Here is a 23336-nt window from a genome sequence, read left to right as displayed (position 1 = left end):
GTCTCTCTCAGCCTATTGCGGACAGTCTGAGCACTGATGGAGGGATTGTGCATTCCTGGTGTCACTCGGGCAGTTGTTGTTGCCATCCTGTTCCTGTCCTGCAGGTGTGATGTTCGGATGTACCAATCCTGTGCAGGTGGTGTTACATGTGGTCTGCCACTGCGAGGACGATCAGCTATTCGTCCTGTCTCCCTGTAGCGCTGTCTTGGGACATTGCAATATATTGCCCTGGCCTCATGCCTCCTTGCAGCATGCCTAAGGCACGTTCACGCAGATGAGCAGGGACCCTGGGCATCTTTCTTTTGGTGTTTTTCAGAGTCAGTAGAAGGCCTCTTTAGTGTCCTAAGTTTTCATAACTGTGATCTTAATTGCCTACCGTCTGTAAGCTGTTAGTGTCTTAACAACCGTTCCACAGGTGCATGTTCATTAATTGTTTATGGTTCATTGAACAAGCATGGGGAACAGTGTTTAAACCCTTTACAATGATGATCGGTGAAGTTATTTGGATTTTTACTAATTATCTTTGAAAGACAGGGTCCTGAAAAAGGGACGTTTCTTTTTTTGCTGAGTTTAGTTCTGTCCTTGAACTGTTCTTGTCTAATGATGTTCTGTATTATGTAATTCTGTATTATGTTGCATGTTTTGTGTGGACCCCAGGAAGAGTAGCTGCTGCTTTTGCAACAGCTAATGGGGATCCTAATAAAATATCAATACCAAATCTTTCCCTCGATCCTGACTAGTCTCCCAGTCCCTGCCGCTGAAAAACATCCCACCATGCATCACCATAGGGATGGTGCCAGATTTCCTCGAGATGTGATGCTTGGCATTCAGACCAAAGAATTCAATCTTGGTTTCATCAGACCAGAGAATCTTGTTTCTCATGGCCTGAGAGTCTTTAGGTGCCTTTTGGCAAACTCGAAGCGGGCTGTCATGTGCCTTTTACTGAGGAGTGGCTTCCGCCTGGCCACTACCATGAAGGCTTGATTGGTGGAGTGCTGCAGAGATGGTTGTCCTTCTGGAAGGTTATCCCATATCCACAGAGAACCTCTAGAGCTCTGACAATCAGTGCCCATCGGGTACTTGCTCACCTCCCTGACCAATGCCTTTCTCCTCCGATTACTCAGTTTGGCCATGCGGCCTGCTCTAGAAAGAGTCTTGGTGGTTCCAAACTTCTTCTGTTTAAGAATGATGGAGGCCACTGTGTTCCTGGGAACTTTCAAAGCTGCAGACATTTTTTGATACCCTTCCCTAGATCTGTGCCTCGACACAATCCTGTCTTGGAGCTCTACGGACAATTCCTTCGACCTCATGGCTTGGCTTTTGCTCTGACATGGACTGTCAACTGTGGGACCTTATATAGACAGGTGTGTGCCTTTTCAAATCATGTCCAATCAATTGAATTTACCACAGGTGGACTCCAATCAAGTTGTAGAATAATCTCAGGGATGATCAATGGAAACAGAATGCGCTTGACCTAAATTTCAAGTCTCGTAGCAAAGGGTCTGAATACTTATGTAAATAAGGTATTTCTGTTTTATTAATTTTTTACAGATGTACAACAATCTCAATACACTAAAAAAAAATGTACATAAAAAAACCTGTTTTCGCTTTGTCATTATGGGGTATTGTGTGTAGATTGATGCGGAATTAAAAAATACATTTTGAATAAGGCTGTAACGTAACAAAATATTTAAAAAGTCAAGGGGTTTAAATTCTTTCCGAATGCACTGTATAGTGTCATATAAATGTGTTTGTTGGCATTGTGTATCTCTGAGTCAGTGGTTGACAGCACAACACCATTCCAACCACAATGGGGATTATTTCATACAACACATGAATTAAAGCCTAAAAGTTACATCACATATCTTCATAAAAAAAATACAAAGAATGATGACATGCAGAAATGGCAGTTTCTATGTCGATTTTTATTTTGAATGTCTTATCTTTCGCAAGACCGGTCAGAGTTACAGGTTCAATAGTCAAAATGAAATATACATGTACATCACTAGACATGTCACTGATGTTGAACATTTTGATACATATTTTCATATGTTCATATTTAATATATAAGGTCCACTAATCTACTATTGTATTTACAAAATACTTTGCTAACTTGTTTTGAGGGTATGTTTTCTTAAATTCCAGTTTAGACATGGCTATTTGAACTCACTGATTGGAATTAGCTAAATAACTTTCTTTCCTGTGTTACATCTGGTGTAAAACAGTAGGCATATCCAAACAGAGTTCTAATTTGAGATAGTTAGAACTAGATAAAAACATTATAAATCATGGGGCAAGAGCAATGTTACTGGAAAGGACTTCACTCTGACCATGTTGAGTAAGATGGATCACCTCAAAACATATTCTTTCATAAGTTTATCAGTTGGAGTCCTGAGCAGCTTTGGACACTTTCCTCAACACAAACCCATCATAAAGAACCAGAAATAATTCAGAATAACAAAGTACCTATATCAAACAAATGTTAATTCTGCTGTTCTTCTGACTTCTTTTCCTCATTTCCATCTGAAGGACATCATCATCCACATTGTCTCCAGGAGGGACATGTTGCCATCTTTGTTCGATTTGTTGGATATGATGTGTGTTAACTCCCTTTGGAGTAAATTGGGTGCTGTTCCCTAGTGTTTGCATTCATTACTCATCATTTAGGGTGTCGGGAGTTAGGAAGGAAGGGATGGGATAGTCTAGAATTGAAGGGTCTGAAGAGTCTTATGCCATTACAAAGCCTTCTGTTGTGCGTTCTGTTCCTACTGCTCAACTTCAACATGATGAGGGGGGAAATAAAATCTGTGAGGAAGAAAACCAAAACATGTAGGTGAGAAAATAACCACATATAATCATAAAAGAACAATACGATGCTGGATTTCAAATCGACACCTACCCTTGAAACACTTTAAATCTGAAAGAATTGGATGGGTGTATCCAACATGGTGAAATTGTCACCTTGTCTGTCTGAGGCAAGTCTGAGCCCTCCAAATCTACTAGAAGTGTCAATGTGTACAGGCTAGGTGTCAATTTGGGTTACAAGAACAGACAAGAGATAACTACTGCACCTTTTTTGTGTTTCTGCTTAGAACAGACCGCAAGATTTTAGGTTCTCTTTGATAATGATGTCTGTCACGGCTCCGAACACAATCTCAACGTTCTTTGTGTCCGTGGCGCAGGTCAAGTGAGAGTAGATTTCTTTGACACCCTTCTTCATGTTCAGCTCCTCAAACTGCTTCTTGATGTAGTCGCTGGCATCATCATACGTGTTGGGGCCTAGTGGTAGAGTAAGCAGGCAGCTCATGAAGCGGTTTGCAGTTGTTTTCAATTGTAGGTGATGAAGTTGACAGTATCTATTCTGTTGGCTAGTATCTTGCCACTGCATCATATTGCAGTAGAAGACAAAACATTTCCATCATTCCTGTCCTTGGGAAATCATGCACTGTTTTACTATGCTGTTTTTACTTGTGGTTACTCTTACCATCGTAGTCTGGGAAGCAGATGCTGAGGTGGACCTTCTTGATCTTCTCCTCGAAGAGATCCTTCTTGTTGAGGAAGAGTACGATGGAGGTGGTGGCGAAGAACCTGTGGTTGCAGATACTGTTGAACAGGTGGAGAGACTCGTGCATACGGTTCTGTGGAGAAAAGGAAGAAGAGGGTTAGGTTAAGTGGCAACAATCTCACAGTTTCTTTCATCAATCCTCACTCAGGCTAGATTAGTATGCTAACTATACTGAACAAAAATATAAACGCAACATGCAACAATTTCAAAGATTTTACTAAGTTACAGTTCATAAGGAAATCAGTCAATTGAAATAAATGCACTAGGCCCTAATCTATGGATTTCACATGACTGGGAATACAGATATGCATCTGTTGGTCACAGATACCTTAAAAAAAAGGTAGGGGCGTGGATCAGAGAAATAGTCAGTAACTGGTGTGACTACCATTTGCCTCATGCAGCGCGACACATCTCCTTCACATAGAGTTGATCAGGCTGTTGATTGTGGCCTGTTGAATGTTGTCCCACTCCTCTTCAATGGCTGTGCGAAGTTGCTGGATGTTGGCGGGAACTGGAACACTCTGTCGTACACGTCGATCCAGAGCATTCCAAACGTGCTCAATGGGTGACGTGTCTGGTGAGTATGCAGGCCATGGAAGAACTGGGACATTTTCAGCTTCCAGGAATTGTGTACAGATCCTCGCGACATGGGGCCGTGCATTATCATGCTGAAATATGAGGTGATGGTGGCAGATGAATGGCATGAATGACAATGGGCCTCAGGATCTAGCCATGGTATCTCTGCATTTAAATTTCCATTGATAAAAGGCAATTGTGTTCGTTGTCCGTAGCTTATGCCTGCCTATACCATAACCCCACCGCAACCATAGGGCACTCTGTTCACAACCTTGACCTCAGCAAACCACTCGCCCACACGACGCCATACACATGGTCTGCGGCTATGAGGCCGGTTAGACGTACTGCCAATTCTCTGAAAAGACGTTGAACATTCAATTCTCTGGTAACAGCTCTGGTGGAAATTACTCCAGTCAGAATGCCAATTGCACACTTCCTCAAAACTTAAACTTGAGAAATCTGTGGCATTGTGTTGTGTGACAAAACTGCTAATTTTAGAGTGGCTTTTTATTGTTCCCAGCACAAGGTGCACCTGTGTAATGATCATGCTGTTAAATCAGATTCTTGATATGCCACACCTGTCAGGTGGATGGATTATTTTGGCACAGGAGAAACGCTTACTAACAGGTGTAAACAAATTTGAGAGAAATAAGCTTTTTGTGCGTATGGAACATTTCTGGGATCTTTTATTTCAGCTCATGAAACATGAGACCAACACTTTACATGTGTTTGTATTTTTGTTTAGTGTATACTCTTAACCACATGTACCAAACTCATTCCACGGAAAGCCGAGTGTCTACGGGTTTTTGTTCCACGGGTTCTACGGGTTTTCGTTCTTGGACGATTAAATCAGGTCACTAATTAGAAATGAACTCTCCTCACCTGGTTGTCTAGGTCTTAATAACAAAAACCTGTAGACACTCGCCCTCCATGGAATTAGTTTTACACACCTGCTCTAAACCAAAGAGATTATCTAATTTCCTAATTTGGGCCTCAACTCTGCATGTCTTCTGTGCTTGAACTGGGGTGATGGTATCAGGTACAGGACTGTGAGGCGATTGAGAAATCATATTGTATAGTCATCTGAGCTATGTCCTTGGGGAGTTTAACATGTGATGGGCTGGTAGGGTTCTGTAAATTTGTGACTGAATAATCCATTATTTACTTTGATGTCAGACTGGAGAAAATACCCTTCAGTTAGAATCAGAACTTCTGATGCTCTTTCAATCTTACCAAATGGATCACAGTACAAAAAAAGAGAAATCCAAGTAAACAGTATAAAAGTACAACATTTGGACTAAAAGGGCCACATAGAGGCGTTCTGTCTTGATATAGAAAATCACAACTGTGACAAACTAGTGGAACTATCAAAGGTCAACTGTAAAGCCAAACCCACCACTTCATCGTCCTCTACAAGCACCATGTCATAAGCACTGAGGGCTCCGCAGAAGATGATGCAGGTTACACCCTCGAAACAATGGATCCACTTCTTTCTCTCCGACCGCTGGCCGCCCACATCGAACATCCTGTCAGAGGGGATGGGTTAAAGAAGGGAGATGTTAGATATGACTGTATAGAGATAATCAATGATTGTGCAAAATCACAACCCAAAGGAAATGGAATGAACATGCAAGGATGTATGGGAGACCAATTTTGGCCCTTTGTGGTCTCCCTTGTTTGGCTAATATTCCCTCACCTGAAGTGCAGCTCTTTGCAGGAGAACTGCTCCTCGATGATACCAGTGGTCTTGACTCGAGAACGCAGCACATCCTGCTCGTTGGGCAGGTAATCAGACTTTGTGATTCTGTCCAATTCTCCAAGATAGCTGTTGAGCGAGATTTCAGTTTAGCATACATTCACACCCCCATATATAACATAATCATGCTGAACTGTCATGAGAATTAAATGACTGTCATAACAGACTATAACAGTTGCTGTGACACTCACTAGCCAGCTGAGTCGTTGAGCTGGTACTCAGCTGCTCTCTCGAAGGAGGCCTGGACACCACTGTCACTCCAGAGCCTCTTGATGACATCAGCCAGCTCAGGGGGCATTGAGCCCTCTTCAATGGAGTCTGACAGATTGGACAGCTTCTGCCCGTCTTCCTGCACCATGAAGTCAACTGGTGAGTTTTACTGCTACTAAAATGTAAATTTCATTCCATTGTACGGTAATTAGCTAAGCTAACAATGAAGTGTTGTTATTTCTATTTGAATAACATGTGCAACTACTGAAACTTCTGCTGGTGTCTCAGTGTATGTCATTGAGGGCCTATTTGGTGGACCAGAAGGGTTAGAGACGCAGGGTGGGACTCACAGATCCCTTTGGTGATCCAAAGTCAATGGACAGCATCTCCATGCCTCTGATGATGGCCAGAGCAGACTGCAGGATGTTACCATAGATGATCGCCCTGAACTCCAATTGTTCTTCTTTGGTATAACCACCTTGATGGAGAATTCTACCCAACACAAGAGGAAGAAAACAGTTAGAATTGTAATTACATTATACAATGCTACCAACAACCATTATTGGCCAGAAGAACTAGTACTAGTCATTCTGCAGCAAGTGTTTTGTTCAGTAGTCATCAGGGTATATGTCAATTGTAGCTGCCACAATTTATACTATCATGGTCCATTTTGTTTCCCCATATGATTTTGAGCCATAAACTTAGTCCATCTTATTGAACACCCAATTCACACCTTTTAAAGTGATGGTAAAGTGTATAGACAAGGTTTGGTTGCATGTGCATTAGGAGGGAGGAGGAATGACATGCAATGTCAATGGTGTTTGTTTTGTTATACTCACTTCATCTGCTTGACAATTGTGCTCTTCCCAGACTCACCAGCACCTGGTAAAACAAAATAAGAAGTAGATATGTTACAATGGCTTTCCCATGTACAAACACATCATCCTCATTCACCCTATAGTTGGTTAAAGGGAACCTGAGGGCCAAAACATGACCTATGCAAAGAGATGTATAATGACAGCACATAGTGAAAGAGGAACCTCAGCAGTTGCCAATCCCCTCCACTGGCACAGATCCAGTCCTCTGAGACACACGACATGACAAGCATTCAGTGGTGTTGCAGAAGTTACAGTTGTAGTTATTTCACAGCTGTTATATCGTGACCTTATGTTTGGTGTTTAGCTTTGTTTCTGCATGTTGTTGTTGCATTTGTACCATGAGTTTGGCTATAGACACATCTTATGGGATACTTCCCATTGTAAAAACATACTTAGCGGGGGGGTAACAGTAACAGAGCAATCAGAAAATAATAAACAAGTACTGGGCCATAGGGCAGACTGGGCTGAGCAGGGAAGTTGTATGTCATAATACCAGTAAGCTAATTTCCCTCTGGGCTTGTATCAAACAAGATTGTCACCACCAGCGGATTTGTTGTTCCACACGCCACCTCAAGGAGGCCATCTAGGATCCCTGACTATTTGGAAATGGCATATGAAAGGGTTTATGGCTAATGTGATTGACATCTGTCCCAATGGTTTAGCAGAGGCCAGTGTTCAGAAGCCTTGGGTAAGGAGGCCTGGGGTTGAAAGGTCTCTCAGAGGATCGGCCGATATGTGAAGACGTCACTAGGAAGACGTCAGTCCATGTGGAATCGTGAGTTTGTGTCACTCTAAAAAGTTCCTGGGATAGCGTGTCCTTCCCTCCTTTGGTTCTTATGCATGAAGGTAGGCGAGAGGGCTACCTAGATAGGCTGGGGTGACTAGGCTGTCTCCATAATAGCCCTATTTCACCATCTCAATATCTCCATGCATAGGTTTATTTTCCCGAAGGTAGGCCTGATATTCCTGAATAAGGTCATTCCTCCAAACATAGGCCTATTTCTTCATGCTTTCCACAAGTAGGTTGTTATCTCTTAATGTAAGTGTGCACAAGCCCATTTCCCCATGCTTTTGACTTATTTTCCCATGTGCAGGCCTATTTCTCCATGCATGGGCCAATTTTTGCCTGAGTTTCCCGTTTTCTCAATCCATAGGTGTCAGTGGTTGCACCAGTGTTATCTGGCAATGTAATCCATTGTCTCATTCCCCTGTCTTCTGTTAGTTATCACAACTTTTTCATTTCTGTAGGATGATTGGTTTACCTCTGCCCTCTGTTGCTGCTGTTTCTCTTACTCATGTGAAGGTAAAGTTTTAAGGTATTAACCAGAAGCCTGTCTCTGCAACACGTGTCTCCACTAATCCATGCTCTATTTGTACCAAATGGCTGTAAACAATTGCCTCTCTGACTTCATCATTGTTTTGACGGTATCTTGAGGGTTAATGTTGCCCCAAAAGCAATGTTTTGGTATTTTCATCTTGTAAAGAACTTCCCTAGCAATCTCTTGTTTTAAAACTACTTTAGATAAAAACAGAGACCTAGTTTAAGCTCAAACCCAACTGTTGAACCCCTACCTCCTGGTGAAGAGAAGACTATAATGGGCTAACACAGAAGAAAACTGTTGGCTTAATAATATTGTAAATTCTGACATGTCATTGATACCTGATGCAACCAGAAGATGGCATTGGGTAGGAGCATTGCATTCTGCAAAGTTCAATTGCTTTTTTATTTTTTAAAGCAAGAGGTGAGTAGTTACTGTTCTTGTACCCCAGATACAATGCCTTCAGAAAGTATTCATATCCATTGACTTATTCCACATTTTGTTGTGTTACAGCCTGAATTCAAAATGTATTAAATTTATGTTTTTTCTCACCCATCTACACACAATACCCCATAATAACAAAGTGAAAATATGTTGTTAGAAATGTTGGCTAATTTATAGAAAATTAAATCAAGAAATACACTTACAGTTGAAGTCGGAAGTTTACATATACTTAGGTTGGAGTCATTAAAACTCATTTTTCAACCACTCCACAAATTTCTTGTTAACAAACTATAGTTTTGTCAAGTCGGTTAGGACGTCTACTTTGTGCATGACACAAGTAATTTTTTCAACAATTGTTTACAGACAGATTATTTCACTTATAATTCACTGTATCACAATTCCAGTGGGTCAGAAGTTTACATACACTAAGTTGACCATGCCTTTAAACAGCTTGGAAAATTCCAGAAAATTATATCATGGCTTTAGAAGCTTCTGATAGGCTAATTGACATAATTTGAGTCAATTGGAGATGTACCTGTGGATGTATTTCAAGGCCTACCTTCAAACTCAGTTCCTCTTGCTTGACATCATGGGAAAATCAAAAGAAATCAGCTAACACCTCAGAAGAAAATTGTAGACCTCCACAAGTCTGGTTCATCCTTGGGAGCAATTTACAAACACCTGAAGGTACCACATTCATCTGTACAAACAATAGTACGCAAGTATTAACATCATGGGACCACGCAGCCGTCATATTGCTCAGGAAGGGGACGCGTTCTGTCTCCTAGACATGAACGTACTTTGGTGTGAAAAGTTCAAATCAATCCCAGAACAACAGCAAATGACCTTGTGAAGATGCTGGAGGAAACAAGTACAAAAGTATCTATATCCACAGTAAAACGAGTCCTGTATCGACATAACCTGAAAGGCCACTCAGCAAGGAAGTAGCCACTGCTCCAAAACCGCCATAAAAAAGCCAATCTACGGTTTGCAACTGCACATGGGGACAAAGATCATACCTTTTGGAGAAATGTCCTCTGGTCTGATGAAACAAAAATAGAACTGTTTGGCCATAATGGCCATCGTCATGTTTGGAGGAAAAAGGGGGAGGCTTGCAAGCCGAAGAACATCATCCCAACCGTGAAGCACGGGGGTGGCAGCATCATGTTGTGGGGGTGCTTTTCTGCAGGAGGGACTGGTGCACTTCACAAAATAGATGGCATCATGAGGTAGGAAAATTAGGTGGATATATTGAAGCAACATATCAAGACATCAGTCAGGAAGTTAAAGCTTGGTCGCTAATGGGTCTTCCAAATGGACAATGACCCCAAGCATACTTCCAAAGTTGTGGAAAAATGGCGTAAGGACAACAAAGTCAAGGTATTGGAGTGGCCATCACAAAGCCCTGACCTCAATTCTACAGAAAATTAGTGGGCAGAACTGAAAAAGCGTGTGCGAGCAAGGAGGCCTACAAACCTGACTCAGTTACACCAGCTCTGTCAGGAGGAATGGGCCAGAATTCACACAACTTATTGTGAGAAGCTTGTGGAAGGCTACCCGAAACATTTGACCCAAGTTAAACAATTTAAAGGCAATGCTACCAAATACTAATTGAGTGCATGTAAACTTCTGACCCACTGGGAATGTGATGAAAGAAATAAAAGCTGAAATAAATCATTCTCTCACTATTATTCTGACATTTCACATTCTTAAAATAAAGTGGTGATCCTAACTGACCTAAGACAGGGATTTTTTTTACCAGGATTAAATGTCAGGAATTGTGAAAACTGTATTTGTATTTGGCTAATGTGTATGTAAACCTCCGACTTCAACTGTATATGGACACCTGCTCGTCAAAAATCTCATTCCAAAATCATTGGCATTAATATGGGATGGTCCCCCGATGGTCCTCCTGGGGAGTGGAGAGACTTGCTTCCATTCAGCCACAGAAGGATTAGTGAGGTCGGGCACTGATGTTGGGCGATGAGGCCTGGCTCGCAGTCGGTGTTCAAATTCATCCCAAAGGTGTCCGATGGGGTTGAGGTCAGGGCCTGCGCAGGCCAGTCAAGTTCTTCCACACTGATCTCGACAAACCATTTCTGTATGGACCTCGCTTTGTGCACGGGGGCATTGTAATGCTGAAACAGGAAATGGCCTTCCCTAAACTGTTACCACAAAGTTGGAAGCACAGAATCGTCTAGAATATCATTGTATGCTGAAGCATTAAGATTTCTCTTCATTGGAACTAAGGAGTCTAGCCAGAACCATGAAAAACAGCCCCAGACCATTATTCCTCCTCCACCAAACTTTACAGTTGGCACTATGCATTCGGGCAGGTAGCGTTCTTCTGGCATCCACCAAACCCAGATTTGTCCGTCGGACTGCCAGGTGGTGAAGTGTGATTCATCACTCCAGAGAACGCGTTTCCACTGCTCCAGAGTCCAATGGCAGCGAGCTTTACACCACTTCAGCCGAGGCTTGGCATTGCACATGGTGATCTTAGGCTCATGTGCGGCTGCTAGCCATGGAAACCCATTTCATGAAGCTCCTGACGAACAGTTCTTGTGCTGACGTTGCTTCAAGAGACAGTTTGGAACTCGGTAGTCAGTGTTGCAACCAAGGACAGACGATGTTTACGTGTTATGCACTTCAGCATTTGGCGTTCCTGTTCTGTGAGCTTGTGTGTCTTACCACTTTGCGGATGAGCCGTTGTTGTTCCTAGATGTTTCCACTTCACAATAACAGCCCTTTCAGTTGACCAGGGCAGCTCTAGCAGGGCCGAAATTTGACGAACTGACTTGTTGGAAAGATGCCATCCTATGATGGTACCACGTTGAAAGTCACTGAGCTCTTCAGTACGGACCATTCTACTGCCAGTGTTTGTCTATGAAGATTACATGGCTTTGTGCTCGATTTTATACACCTGTCAGCAACGGGTGGGGCTGAAATAGCCGAATCCACTAATTTGAATGGGTGTCCATATACTTTTGTTGTGTATTTCATTTAAATACGTATTCACACCCCTGAGTCAATACATGTTAGAAACCCCTTTGGCAGCGATTACAGCTGTGAGTCTTCCTGGGTAAGTCTCTAAAAGTTTTGGACACTTGGATTGTACAATATTTGCACATTATTATTTGTTTAATTCTTCAAACTCGGTCATGTTGGTTATTGATTTTATTTATTTTATTTAACCTTTATTTAACTAGGCAAGTCAATTAAGAACACATTTTTATTTACAATGACGGCCTACAATGACGGCCTGTTGATCATTGCTAGACAGCCATTTTTAAGTCTTTCCATCGATTTCCAAGCCAATTTAATTGAAAACTGTAAGTAGTCCACTCAGGAACATTCAATGTCTGATTTCTTTTGTTTTTTTATCTACCAATAGGTGCCCTTCTTTGTGAGGCCTTGGTAAACCTCCTTGGTCTTTGTGGTTGAATCTGTGTTTGAAATTCACTGCTCGACTGAAGGATCTTACAGATCATTGTATGTGTGTGGTACTGAGATTAGGTAGTCATTAAAAAATAATGTTAAACACTATTATTGCACACAGAGTGAGTCCATGCAACTTATTATGTGACTTGTTAAGCACATTTTTTATCCTGAACTTATTTAGGCTTGCAATAACAAAGGGGTTGAATACTTATTGACTCAAGACTTTTAGGCTCCTGAGTGGCGCAGCGGTGTAGGCACTGCATCTCAGAGCTAGAGGCATCACTACAGACCCTGGTTTGATCCCGGGCTGTATCACAACCGGCCGTGATCAGAAGTCCCATAGGGCAGCGCACAATTGGCCCAGTGTCGTCCGGGTTAGGGGTGAATAATTTCTGAAGATACTGTAAATATCATACACTAATCTCTGACAGGATTTTGTTGACTATGACAAAATTGATAGGGATGATTTACCTACATTTCATTCAGAATACAGAACAACGTGTCTTTAGTAGCCTAATTGTTACTCTGCCAGAGAATTGGCTTTGCTGCATCTGTGTTGTGTTCTGCAGGAGCAGCAGGAGACACAAGGATTAATGGCTGTTAATTGCTGCTCTTCATCCGCAAAGCCTCAACTCACTCTTTGGCTGCAGTCCTACCAACTGGATTGTGGGTCAGCCCTTTCATGTCTTCAGTTTTGCAATGTGTCACTATTTGACCAATTCCTTCAGCTGTCACTGCATCTCATTGGTTTAGTTTAAAATGTGGACAATAACTATTACAATATGGTTATCTTAACCACCAAAACCTCATACCAACAGGGGAAAGTATGCCATTTTTGATTCCTTACACATGACAACTTCTCTCCTCCCATTTACTGTTAGTGAGGGGTGTAGACAGGTGAGACAGGGGTTATGGTTTATAAGATGTTACATCTGCACATTTGATCTTTTTAAAATTAAAGTGTCTCCATTATTGTAAATGAATGTTGGTAATATGATGATCTATAGCCCAGATAATAATTTGTTCCTGTCAATTGATCCTAATAAGCTTTTGTTGCTGCTGGCCCTAATTACTCTGATGGTTGACCCTTCTGAGTTTCTCTGGTAGTCTTCTAATGTTGACCCTATTGTCTGCAAACCTTTAGTGGATTGGTACCTGTTGTATTTGGCTTTTCATAATTGCTGTATTGATCAGCATCCCTGTCAATTAACTTGTGTCATTGGCCCTTGCTTTTTGCCATGTGAGATGACTACTTAGCATTTGATGATGCATGTTGCAGGCCATGATGTAACCCAGTGCTAGGGAAATGATTACAGGGAGTCTAAGTAGCAGGAAAGGAAGCATAATTGGGTTACCATGATCCTATGGGAAAGGCTGACTAAATCCTGCCCCTGAACCCTCTCAAAGCTATTTATACCCAGAGCTCATGACACATCTACTGCTCATTGTTTTACATACTGTATTGAGACACATGCTGCTGATATGTCAACATTCATAACTGTTGCCACTTCTACAGACAAGTCATACAATCCTGTTTTCATAACCTATGAAGACAATATAGGGCTCTTCTAAATTCTCTCAGAGCCAAACATTAACACTAATCTGATTCCCTGCTTAGGTAGTGTTCCAGATTTTCTACTTTACAGACTTTTCTTGGTCTAATATCTATTGAAGTAGCTAATATAGAAATAGACTCACAACTTCCCTTCTAGTAGTTATGAATCAACACGTTCCATTTCAGGGGAACTTAAAACACAATGCTCAGCTATCAACCTTATGGTTGCTGAGAAACATTGAATGACCCCATACTACAGTACCGACTGTCATACAGATTGTCATTATGAGAGAATTTGTTGTTTCAATCAAGGTAAATGGTATTGGCTTTTATTATGGTGTTTTCTAACACCTCGGACCCCACAAGTCCTACGATTTCTCATTTCAGTCTTGAGGTAACAGAAGCAGTCACTCTTGGACTTATCTGATTTAATGTAAGCTACTTTCAGCGTGACATGCTTATCTGTTTACATCCAGGCTGTGTTACAGTGACATGCCAATTCACATTCACGTTGAATGTGCAAAGGCACAACACCAATGTAATATATAACAGATTACCGTTAAGCTCTTGTCATATATAACTGAGGCTAGATACCAGGATCAATGCTAGCGTCCTGATTGAGCAGGCCTAATAAGTTTAACCTGTTTTTGAATGCAACATTTCAGCATTGGCAAGTTTCCACAAATCTGGAAGTGTTACACAATGGGAAAAGCCCATTACATTGATCACAATTCTGATCATTTAAAACATTTTTATAGGTTTAGCCTGTTTTTGAATGCACCATTTCAGCATTGGCACGTTTCCATAAACCTGGAAGTGTTAAACAATTGGAAAAGCTCATTACATTGATCAAAATTATATTTTAGCTACATTGAATGTTCCAGAAGGACCTTGAGCAACAAGCGCCATCGATCAAGTTACCATATCAAAGTGATGAAGAATTCACAACAACTATGCTAACTTCGTCAGCGAATATTCAGTCTCATATAATTCCAACTGTTGTCATCAGTGTAACCTACTAATGCCCATCTTATTTAATATGTAAGCTCATACAGAGGTTGGGTATGGCTGATGCTTAAGGTCATACAGGTTGGCATGGCTGCTCATTGCAAAACCCTTTTTTTTTTTTTACATGATGTAAACTTAAACTATTTATGCCTTTCATTGCTGTGCAATTTCCAATACAATGCCCCCTAACTTTGACAAGAACAAAAACTGTTTGACTCTCAAATCTCTCAAAGATCAGGGAACATACTTGCATAATATTCAACAAATATCTTTCTTTCAGTTTTTTAAGAAGATGATGCTTATCCTGATTGTTTGCATCAGACACTGCTATGGTCTATGCCTGACAGACCACAAGCCAGTTGAGGGTCCCATTCTACTTTTCTGAAGTTTCAGAAGAGGTCCCACAGGCACAACAGCTCCTTACCAAGCAGCAGAAGCTTGACTGTCTTGGATTCTTTGTCTGCATCCTCCGCCAGCTGCTTTTCCAGCTCCTTGGACTTTGCGGCTAATGCCTTGTCTTCGACACTTCCTCCAGCTCCCATTTTGAACTTTGGGTCTTTCTCACTCCTTCAAGTCAAGATCCTGTGTGGTACGGAAATGCGGCCGTCCGCTCCCGCCGTCTGAGGGGTGCACTGAGAGACAGGCACAGAGGGAGGCAGAGGTGGGGGCTGGGAACAAGGAGGAAGAGGACTCTGGACTCTGGAGATGTATGCTGGCACGCAGTCGGACAATCACTGCTTGGGGACTAAGGGAAGCTGTCTTCTCTCTGGTGTTAGCCCTCCCTTATTCCCCTACGTTAAACCTGACATCTTGAAATCAGATTGGGATTGGGCAGGGCTTTTTCTGCCGTTCCCATGGGAACCATTAGATCCAATTAGGATGAAGCAGAGGGCAAAAGTGAAGGGTAAAAAAAGCAAATGCCATAGGGTTTAGAAAGAGATGGGTGGATTAGAAATAGAGAAGGTCTGTTTTTTTATAGCTCAATGGTCTGGGTGTTCAAAGTTGACTTTCTCTACCTCTTGCACAGTTTAGCTCTCCCAGCCTCTGTCAAGTATGGCTCAAAAAGAGATGGTGTCAGGTGTGATAATGTTCTTGTTCTCAATTAGAATAAACTTATAACCACAGAAATAAAACAATATGATGTGCTCTGTCCTGTTTATGTGGTAGGAATTTGTAAATCATTTTGAGATTTTACCGGACTTTAAGTGACAATTGGCTTACAAACCTGAGTCATGAAAATACACTATTTGTCACTAATGCATTTCTACAGCATAAGACCTTGGCTTTGTGTCTTTACTGGTGAAGGATGGAGAGTTTAACAAGCATCAGGTATTTGTATTTTTTTTTAAACCTTTATTTAACTAGGCAAGTCAGTTGAGAACAAATTCTTATTTTCAATGACAGCCTAGGAACAGCAGGTTAACTGCCTTGTTCAGGGGCAGAACGACAGATTTGTACCTTGTCAGCTCAGGGATTCGAACTTGCAACCTTTCAATTACTAGCCCAACGCTCTAACCACTAGGCTACCCTGCCGCCACCATTGTGGAGGATGAGGACTATAGTAGGTATCTCAGATAGGGGGGGAGTGAGACCTAAGAGGGTTTTATAAATAAGCTTCAACCAGGGGGTCTTGCAACAGGTATACAGAGATGACCAGTTTACAGAGTGCAGTGATGTGTCTTATAAGGAGCATTGGTGGCAAATCTGATGGCTGAATGGTAAAAAACATCTAGCCACTCGAGAGCACCCTTAGCTGCCAATCTATAAATTACATCTCTGTAATCTAGCATGGGTAGGATGGTCATCTGAATCAGGGTAAATTTTGCAGCTGGGGTGAAAGAGGAGGGATTACGATAGAGGAAACCAAGTCTAGATTTAACTTTAGCCTGCAGATTTGATATGTGCTGAGAGAAGGACAGTGTACCGTCTAGCCATACTCCCAAGTACTTGTATGAGGTAACTACCTCAAGCTCTAAACCCTCAGAGGTAGTAATCACACCGGTGGGGAGAGGGGCATTCTTCTTACCAAACCACATGACCTTTGTTTTTAAGGTGTTCAGAACAAGGTTAAGGGCAGAGAAAGCTTGTTGGACACTAAGAAAGCTTTGTTGTAGCATGTTTAACACAAAATTCAGGGAGGGGCCAGCTGAGTATAAGACTATCATCTGCATATAAATGGATGAGAGCGCTTTCTACTGCCTGAGCTATGTTGTTGATGTAAATTGAGAATAACATGGGGCCTAGAATTGAGCCTTGGGGTACTCCCTTGGTGACAGTTCCTGGCATGGCACTGGGTGATGCATCAGTTGAGAATAGAAGCCTTGTGAGTTCTACCACTTACAAAGAAGCATAAGTCAGTGGGTTACCCCACTGGCCTTTTATACTCAGATGAGGAGAGAGACAATGGGAACAGACAGAGATTGCACACATCTCAGACTACTGTGTCATGGGTCAGCACAAAGATTTACTGTAATCAGCAGTTTTCTAATAACAATGTTGACAGGGTGCCTTCTGTGCCTAATTGAAAATATCAGCTATTTATAGATGCATTTTGCAAGAGTTTTCATAATCAAGAACTTTGCATGTAGTGAACTCCAAGGTGGACTACATCTGTGTCAAAACAATAGAGCCATGAACAGCTAGCTACTGTTTGACCAGTCTTAGTTGTAACAAAAATGCTTTATGCACCTGATATCGCTTTGAATTATATATGTGAATCAAGGTTATTATGGTTTTGTGTTTTTATTTTAGTTTGTATTTATTTCTCCTGTTTTATTAAGACAGTATGCATATTTTCCCTGTTTTTTTTTGTCTGGCCTCCCATTAAATCGAGTTAAGGAGGAAACCAACACCTTTGAAGCCTGAATGGAGGATGATTTATGTACGAAAAGGTCGCCGAGAGACAAAACTGTATCACCCGCTGGGCTGACTGCATCGACACCATAGACATGAAAACCAGTAGATCGTGATAGCGCTGACATCATCCACCTATTCCAATTGAAAATAGGCTTTCTAGGGTAGACCAGAACTTTTGGTACCGCTAGGTTGCTACACAGTAGTCGACCAGCAGAGCTTGTGACTTCATGCTCCAGACAGACACTGGGGGTCTGGTCGACACCTAGAGGTAATACGACGTCAGGAAGAACTACGCCCTCTAGGGCTCTTGGCACTAATCGGGACATTTCCGGGGACAGCTCTAGCTGGGGACTGGCCACCAAAATCAGGGACTGTCCCCGGAAATCGGGGACATCTGATCACCTTAATCTTAATGTGACTTCGATCTAAAAGGAATTGCTCTGAGACTAGTGCAAAAATATATATTTTAAATTAATAGCGCCGAGACTAGTACATGTAAGAATCAAGTTAGCTCCTTAGCCAATTTCTCCTCCTGTGAGCTAGTGATAGCCTGTCACGCCCTGACCGTAGAGAGCCTTTTTATTTCTCTATTTGGTTAGGTCAGGGTGTGATTTGGGTGGGTATTCTAGATTATGTATATCTATGTATTTTTATTTCTATGTTGGCCTGATATGGTTCCCAATCAGAGGCAGCTGTCTTTCATTGTCTCTGATTGGGGATCATATTTAGGCAGCCTTTTCCCACTGGGTTTTTGTGGGATCTTGTTTTGATATAGCTGTTTTGAAGCCTGCAGAACTTTACATTCGTTTTTGTATTTCGTTGTTTTGAAGGTGTTCATTTCAATAAAGAGAAAATGTTCGCCTGCTATGCTGCACCTTGGTCTCATCCTTCAGACGAATGTAACATAGCCAGTGATAGTGATGCACAAGCTAGGCCTATTTGAAACATCGCCATCTCCTGGCAGCTTTTACCCGATAGATTCAGTAGCTTGAAATTCCGTAAAAAGCTTGAAAACCCCATTCGATTTTATGCCTACCGTAAATTCTGGACTATAGGCCGCAACTTTTTTCCCAGGCTTTGAACCTCGCGGCTTAAACAATGACGCGGCTAATATATGGATTTTTCCCGCTTTCAATTTTTTTTTCCCAAAAAAAACATTCTGTGATGTGCTCAGTTTTTTGGCGGCATGAAGCTTTCATTAGACCAATGAAATTGCCGAACGGGTTAAGGTCAAACAACTTTTTTGTTTACTGTTTAGATTAAATCGAGCGCTCTCAAACTTCCCATCATTCTGATTACGGTAGTCATTTTGTCACCCTCATCATGGCAAAGACACGGAGAAATGCATATGATGCAGCTTTCAAGTTGAAGGCGATTGATCTGGCTGTTGGAAAAGGAAATAGAGCTGCTGCACGGGAACTTGGCCTTAATGAGTCGACGATAAGACGTTGGAAACAGCAGCGTGAGGAATTGACTCATTGCAAAAAGACAACTAAAGCTTACTGCAAATGTTTTATTTTTTGTTACAAGCCGTGTTTTGTTAAAGCCTATTTATTTTTGTTACAAGCCGTGTTTTGTTAAAGCCTGTGTAAAGTTAATTTGTTTCAATGTACCGGTAGGCACCTGCGGCTTATAGACATGTGCGGCTTATTTATGTTCAAAATAATAAAAAACATTTCATTCAGTGGGTGCGGCTTATATTCAGGTGCGCTTAATAATCCGGAAATTACGGTAATTATAAAAATTTTGGTGAAAAATAAATGAACATACATGATTGTTTTTCTTCTAGTTAGTTTTGGAATTAAATATACTAGTTTCAGTATAGTTTCGTTTTTCAAACGGATTTGTTAATTAATTTATTTCAGTTTAATAAATCATTTTAGTTTAACTTTAAGTTATCTATAATAACCGTGATGTGGACAAACTCAAATGGTGTGGCACTAGTTGTGGTTAGCTAGGTAGTGGGCTCTAACTTTGCTGCATGAAGAAAAAGCAAGATATTGGCCCTTCCACCTGCAGATACTATGAGATTGCCCAACCTGCAAAAAAAGAGATAAAAAGAGAAATTTTGAGAGAGATTTTATCTGACGTCACATGGTCTCATGGCTAGAAGTGGGTTGCAGGGAAATTAGGCCCCCACAAACGCTTCAGAGAGTAAAACGGGCGGCTAATTAGGGCATCCTCCAATTCCATAGCCCCTTTCTAATTCTGACCCTTCAAGCTTTGACTCTGTCCTTCCTGCTGCATCCTGGGATTGGCCTGGTGCAGCTGATCTGTTGATAAGATTATCCAGAGAACCCTGTTAAATCTTGGGCCACAGTTTAGGCCAGCAGATGGCCACTAACTGTGAGAAGGGTGCTGGTTTTGAGGTGTAGTGCAGTGTTGGTTGTACAGTAGCAGGAAACAAGGGTAATGATACTAGTTCACCTCTCTTTCAGAATAGCTCCACCCTCTCTGCTCACCTGAGTGACAAGTCAGCCAGTCAGACCTTTGAGTAAGAAGTAAGAGGGTGATTGGATAAATGCACATCCAACTGCCCCTAGGACACAGAGTTCATGATTAACTACTTTAGTTCATCTGAGGGTGACTGAGGTGGACGCTTGAATATGTGGATTCACATCTCACCAAAAAACGGAAAAAAAGTTTGGGAATTTGCACATGCACTCACACATGAAGGCGCAACAGCTCCTCTTCAACCTCAGGAGGCCTAAGAAATGTGGCTTTGCACCTAATACCCTCAAACTTTTACAGATGCACAATTGAGAGCATCCTGTTGGGCTGCATCACCGCCTGGTACGGCAACTGCAACCACAGGGCTCTCCAGAGGGTGGTGTGGTCTGACCAATGCATCACCCGGAGCAAACTACCTGCCCTCCAGGACACCTACAGCAGCCGATGTCACAGGAAGGCCAAAAAGATAATCAAGGACAACAACCACCCGAGCCATTGCCTGTTCACCCCGCGATCATCCAGAAGGCGTGGTCAGAACAGGTGCATCAAAGCTCGGACCGAGACACTGAAAAACAGCTTCTATCTCAAGGCCATCAGACTGTTAAATAGCCATCACTAGCACATTAGAGGATGCTGCCAACATACATAGACTTGAAATCCCTGGCCACATCAATAAATGGAACACTAGTCACTTTAAATATGTTTACATATACTGTATTCTATTCTACTGCATCTTAGTCAATGCCACTCTGACATTAATCGTCCATATAGTTATACATTTTTAATTCCATTACTTTACTTAGATTTGTGTGTATTGGGTATATGTTGTGAAATTGTTAGATATTACTGCACTGTCAGAGCTAGAAACACAAGCATTTCGCTACACCCGCAATAACATCTGCTAAACACGTGTATGTGACCAATAACTTTGATTTGATTATACTGACCAGATACTCTGGTGCCTGCTCTACAATGAAAATAAATGTCTTCAAAAATGGAAGGGAATCCGGAGAAGCCTAGATCAGGTGGGACCATTCTAGCCAATGCGAGGTCAGATACGCGTGTGAACAACAGGAACAACGGTTTCCAGTAGTTACTTCAGCCACAAAGTCGAACTTGGCATGGATCACCATGCCAAAAAAGTTCACAAAAACGCTAATCCATCAATGGTGTTAATTTAAGATTAGGCATAAGGTTAGCAGTGTTGTCAAGGTTTAAAATCAAATAATAAAATTGTAGAAATAGGCGGGGTGTATGACTTTGTGGCTGTGGTAACTAGTGACGACCAGGCACAACTCCCGAGTTTTTTCTCAAAGTTGCCGGGATGTCACGTGTCCTACTTACGTCAGTACACTCGTAACAACCCAAATATTGTGAAACGTGCGTTCGATCAAATAAACCAGTACATTTACTGTTAACCAAATTCGACACTCTCTCATTGACCTCCTTCACAAAAACTCCTCGCTATGGTGAGCAACAAACAAAACAAAAATGCGAAAAGCGCCACTAACACCTATCCCTCTCGCTTTGCCTCTTCCTCTCGGTCAAAAGTCCCATCCGTCAAAGTGCAGCAAAGCCTGTAATGTCAATGAGTCTCACGAAACGAAGACAGCAATTTAGAAATGATCCAATTGTTTAGCTAACGAGATATATATATATATATATATTCGGATGGTAAATGTATTTACTCTAGCAAATAGCTATTGTAGCAATATAGCTACTTAGTTAGACAATAAGTTCACATTTCTGGAATATTTCCAAAGATCTTTGTTTTGAAAAAACGATTAGCTTGCTGGCTAGCGAAGTTGCCAGTGAAAACAACTGTGTTCGGGACGTCTGAGAGAAACAAACTGTCAGCTACAGCAAGGTTATCAGTTGTTTCCTAGACAAGACAAGTGCTACAACTTTCTGCATCTTCTCTTCGAGCTGAGACAGGCCTCAACCATGGCAGGTGGTAAGTACACAGACAGCAGCTCAACTGAGTTTTATGCTGCATTCTTAACAAGGTGGGAAGGTGGTAATTATCAATTGTGACGTCGTAAATTCAAATTGGATGCATACTTTGAACTCATTGAAAAACGCCGATTGGTTAATGGCCAAGCTGCTTCATCCATAAACCAAAAGTGTGGCTATCATGCCTGTAAACAAATTAGTGTTCAAAAACCACATGAATAGATTGCTTTTCTAAATGTTTTGTTGTTAAATTTAACTGCTGAAAATGCTGTTGAGGCTATTTCCTTAGGTGACGTCAGGGGTCAGCATGTGGGAGAAGTTGGAGCTCAGGGATGATATATGCGTTTCCCACTAGTAATATGGCGCGTTTAATGATCTTCAGGCCGGAAACTCGGAGCTCTAGAAAGAGAGGCCAGAGTTCTGGAGTTGGATGACGTTCAAATAGATTTTTCTCAGCTGGTGCTCGTTTTTTTCAGAGTTCCCAGTTACTGAAGCACATTTCATTTGTAGGCCTATCTGTACTAGCAAAAAATCTACTACTCACTGGGAGCCTCTTAGGATCCCTCACCGTTGACCCATCCTTAGCTTTCTTCACTGGTATAGCATAGGACACTGTTATGTGAATTTCGTTATCAATGTTCATAAACTTCAATTAATCTACTCAGTCTGCAACCCAGAGTTTGTAAGATTCTGGTTGAATGAAACAGACAAGAGTCCCAACTTACAATAGTCAAAATGTTTATTCACGAGGGTACTCTGAAGTCCATAATACAAAGACATCCATTTTATACCTTGCTCCTTACTTAGGCACCTACTTTCACACAAACAGTAGATATCCTACGCACATACATACACACGAACAATAGGTGAGTTGTATCCTTCTCCAGAGTTCTCACCACTGTGTATCACTACCCAGCCGACAGTTCCATTCCCCCGAGATTAGAGAAACCTTGAGAAGTACTCCCTGTCCTATCATAAGTTTCTCAGAGTTCTAGCCAGGTCGAGTCAAACACAGTTTTAATTGTTCTCGGTATTTTCTTCGGCACACACATACACACACATTTATCTCCCTCCCAGTCCAACCTAGTTGGACTTATGTTTAGTACTTTAATTATTCCTTATACGTGCTACATAAACTATAATCCCTAATGGTTACGTTTCAGGGTAAAATTATTTAATCATTATCTTTAAACATATAAATGATTTTATCAGACACCTTCTGTACAACTCTGACTCTGGCAACCTCAACCTGTCTCTCCAGCATAGGACACTTGCACAATATACCGGTACTACTGTAATATCACGGTACCAAAATGTCAATACT

General features: G+C 41.6%; 2 protein-coding genes across 2 annotated transcripts in view; one reads left to right on the top strand and one right to left on the bottom strand.

Annotated features, from left to right (window-relative positions):
• Window positions 1-1906: 1906 nt before the first annotated feature.
• On the bottom strand, window positions 1907-15769 carry LOC115150598 (guanine nucleotide-binding protein G(t) subunit alpha-2-like). Its single transcript, XM_029694057.1, has 9 exons — window positions 15177-15769; window positions 6947-6989; window positions 6458-6599; window positions 6089-6246; window positions 5838-5966; window positions 5538-5667; window positions 3485-3638; window positions 3072-3279; window positions 1907-2805 (listed from the first exon to the last, which is right to left on the bottom strand). Exons 1-8 carry the CDS (start codon window positions 15292-15294, stop codon window positions 3089-3091), a joined length of 1065 nt encoding a protein of 354 aa, XP_029549917.1. The 5' UTR covers window positions 15295-15769; the 3' UTR covers window positions 1907-2805; window positions 3072-3088.
• Window positions 15770-21417: 5648 nt separating this feature from the next.
• LOC115150595 (AMP deaminase 2) overlaps window positions 21418-23336 on the top strand; it is a 57042-nt gene continuing 55123 nt past the window's right edge. Inside the window, exon 1 of the mRNA XM_029694051.1 lies at window positions 21418-22013. Within this exon, the coding sequence (XP_029549911.1) occupies window positions 22004-22013 (10 nt within the window). The 5' untranslated portion in view covers window positions 21418-22003. The remainder of the gene's footprint in view (window positions 22014-23336) is intronic.

The sequence above is a fragment of the Salmo trutta genome, chromosome 16 (assembly GCF_901001165.1).
Source record: "Salmo trutta chromosome 16, fSalTru1.1, whole genome shotgun sequence".
Taxonomy (NCBI): Eukaryota; Metazoa; Chordata; class Actinopteri; order Salmoniformes; family Salmonidae; genus Salmo; species Salmo trutta.
This window is presented reverse-complemented; position numbering and strand designations above follow the sequence as displayed.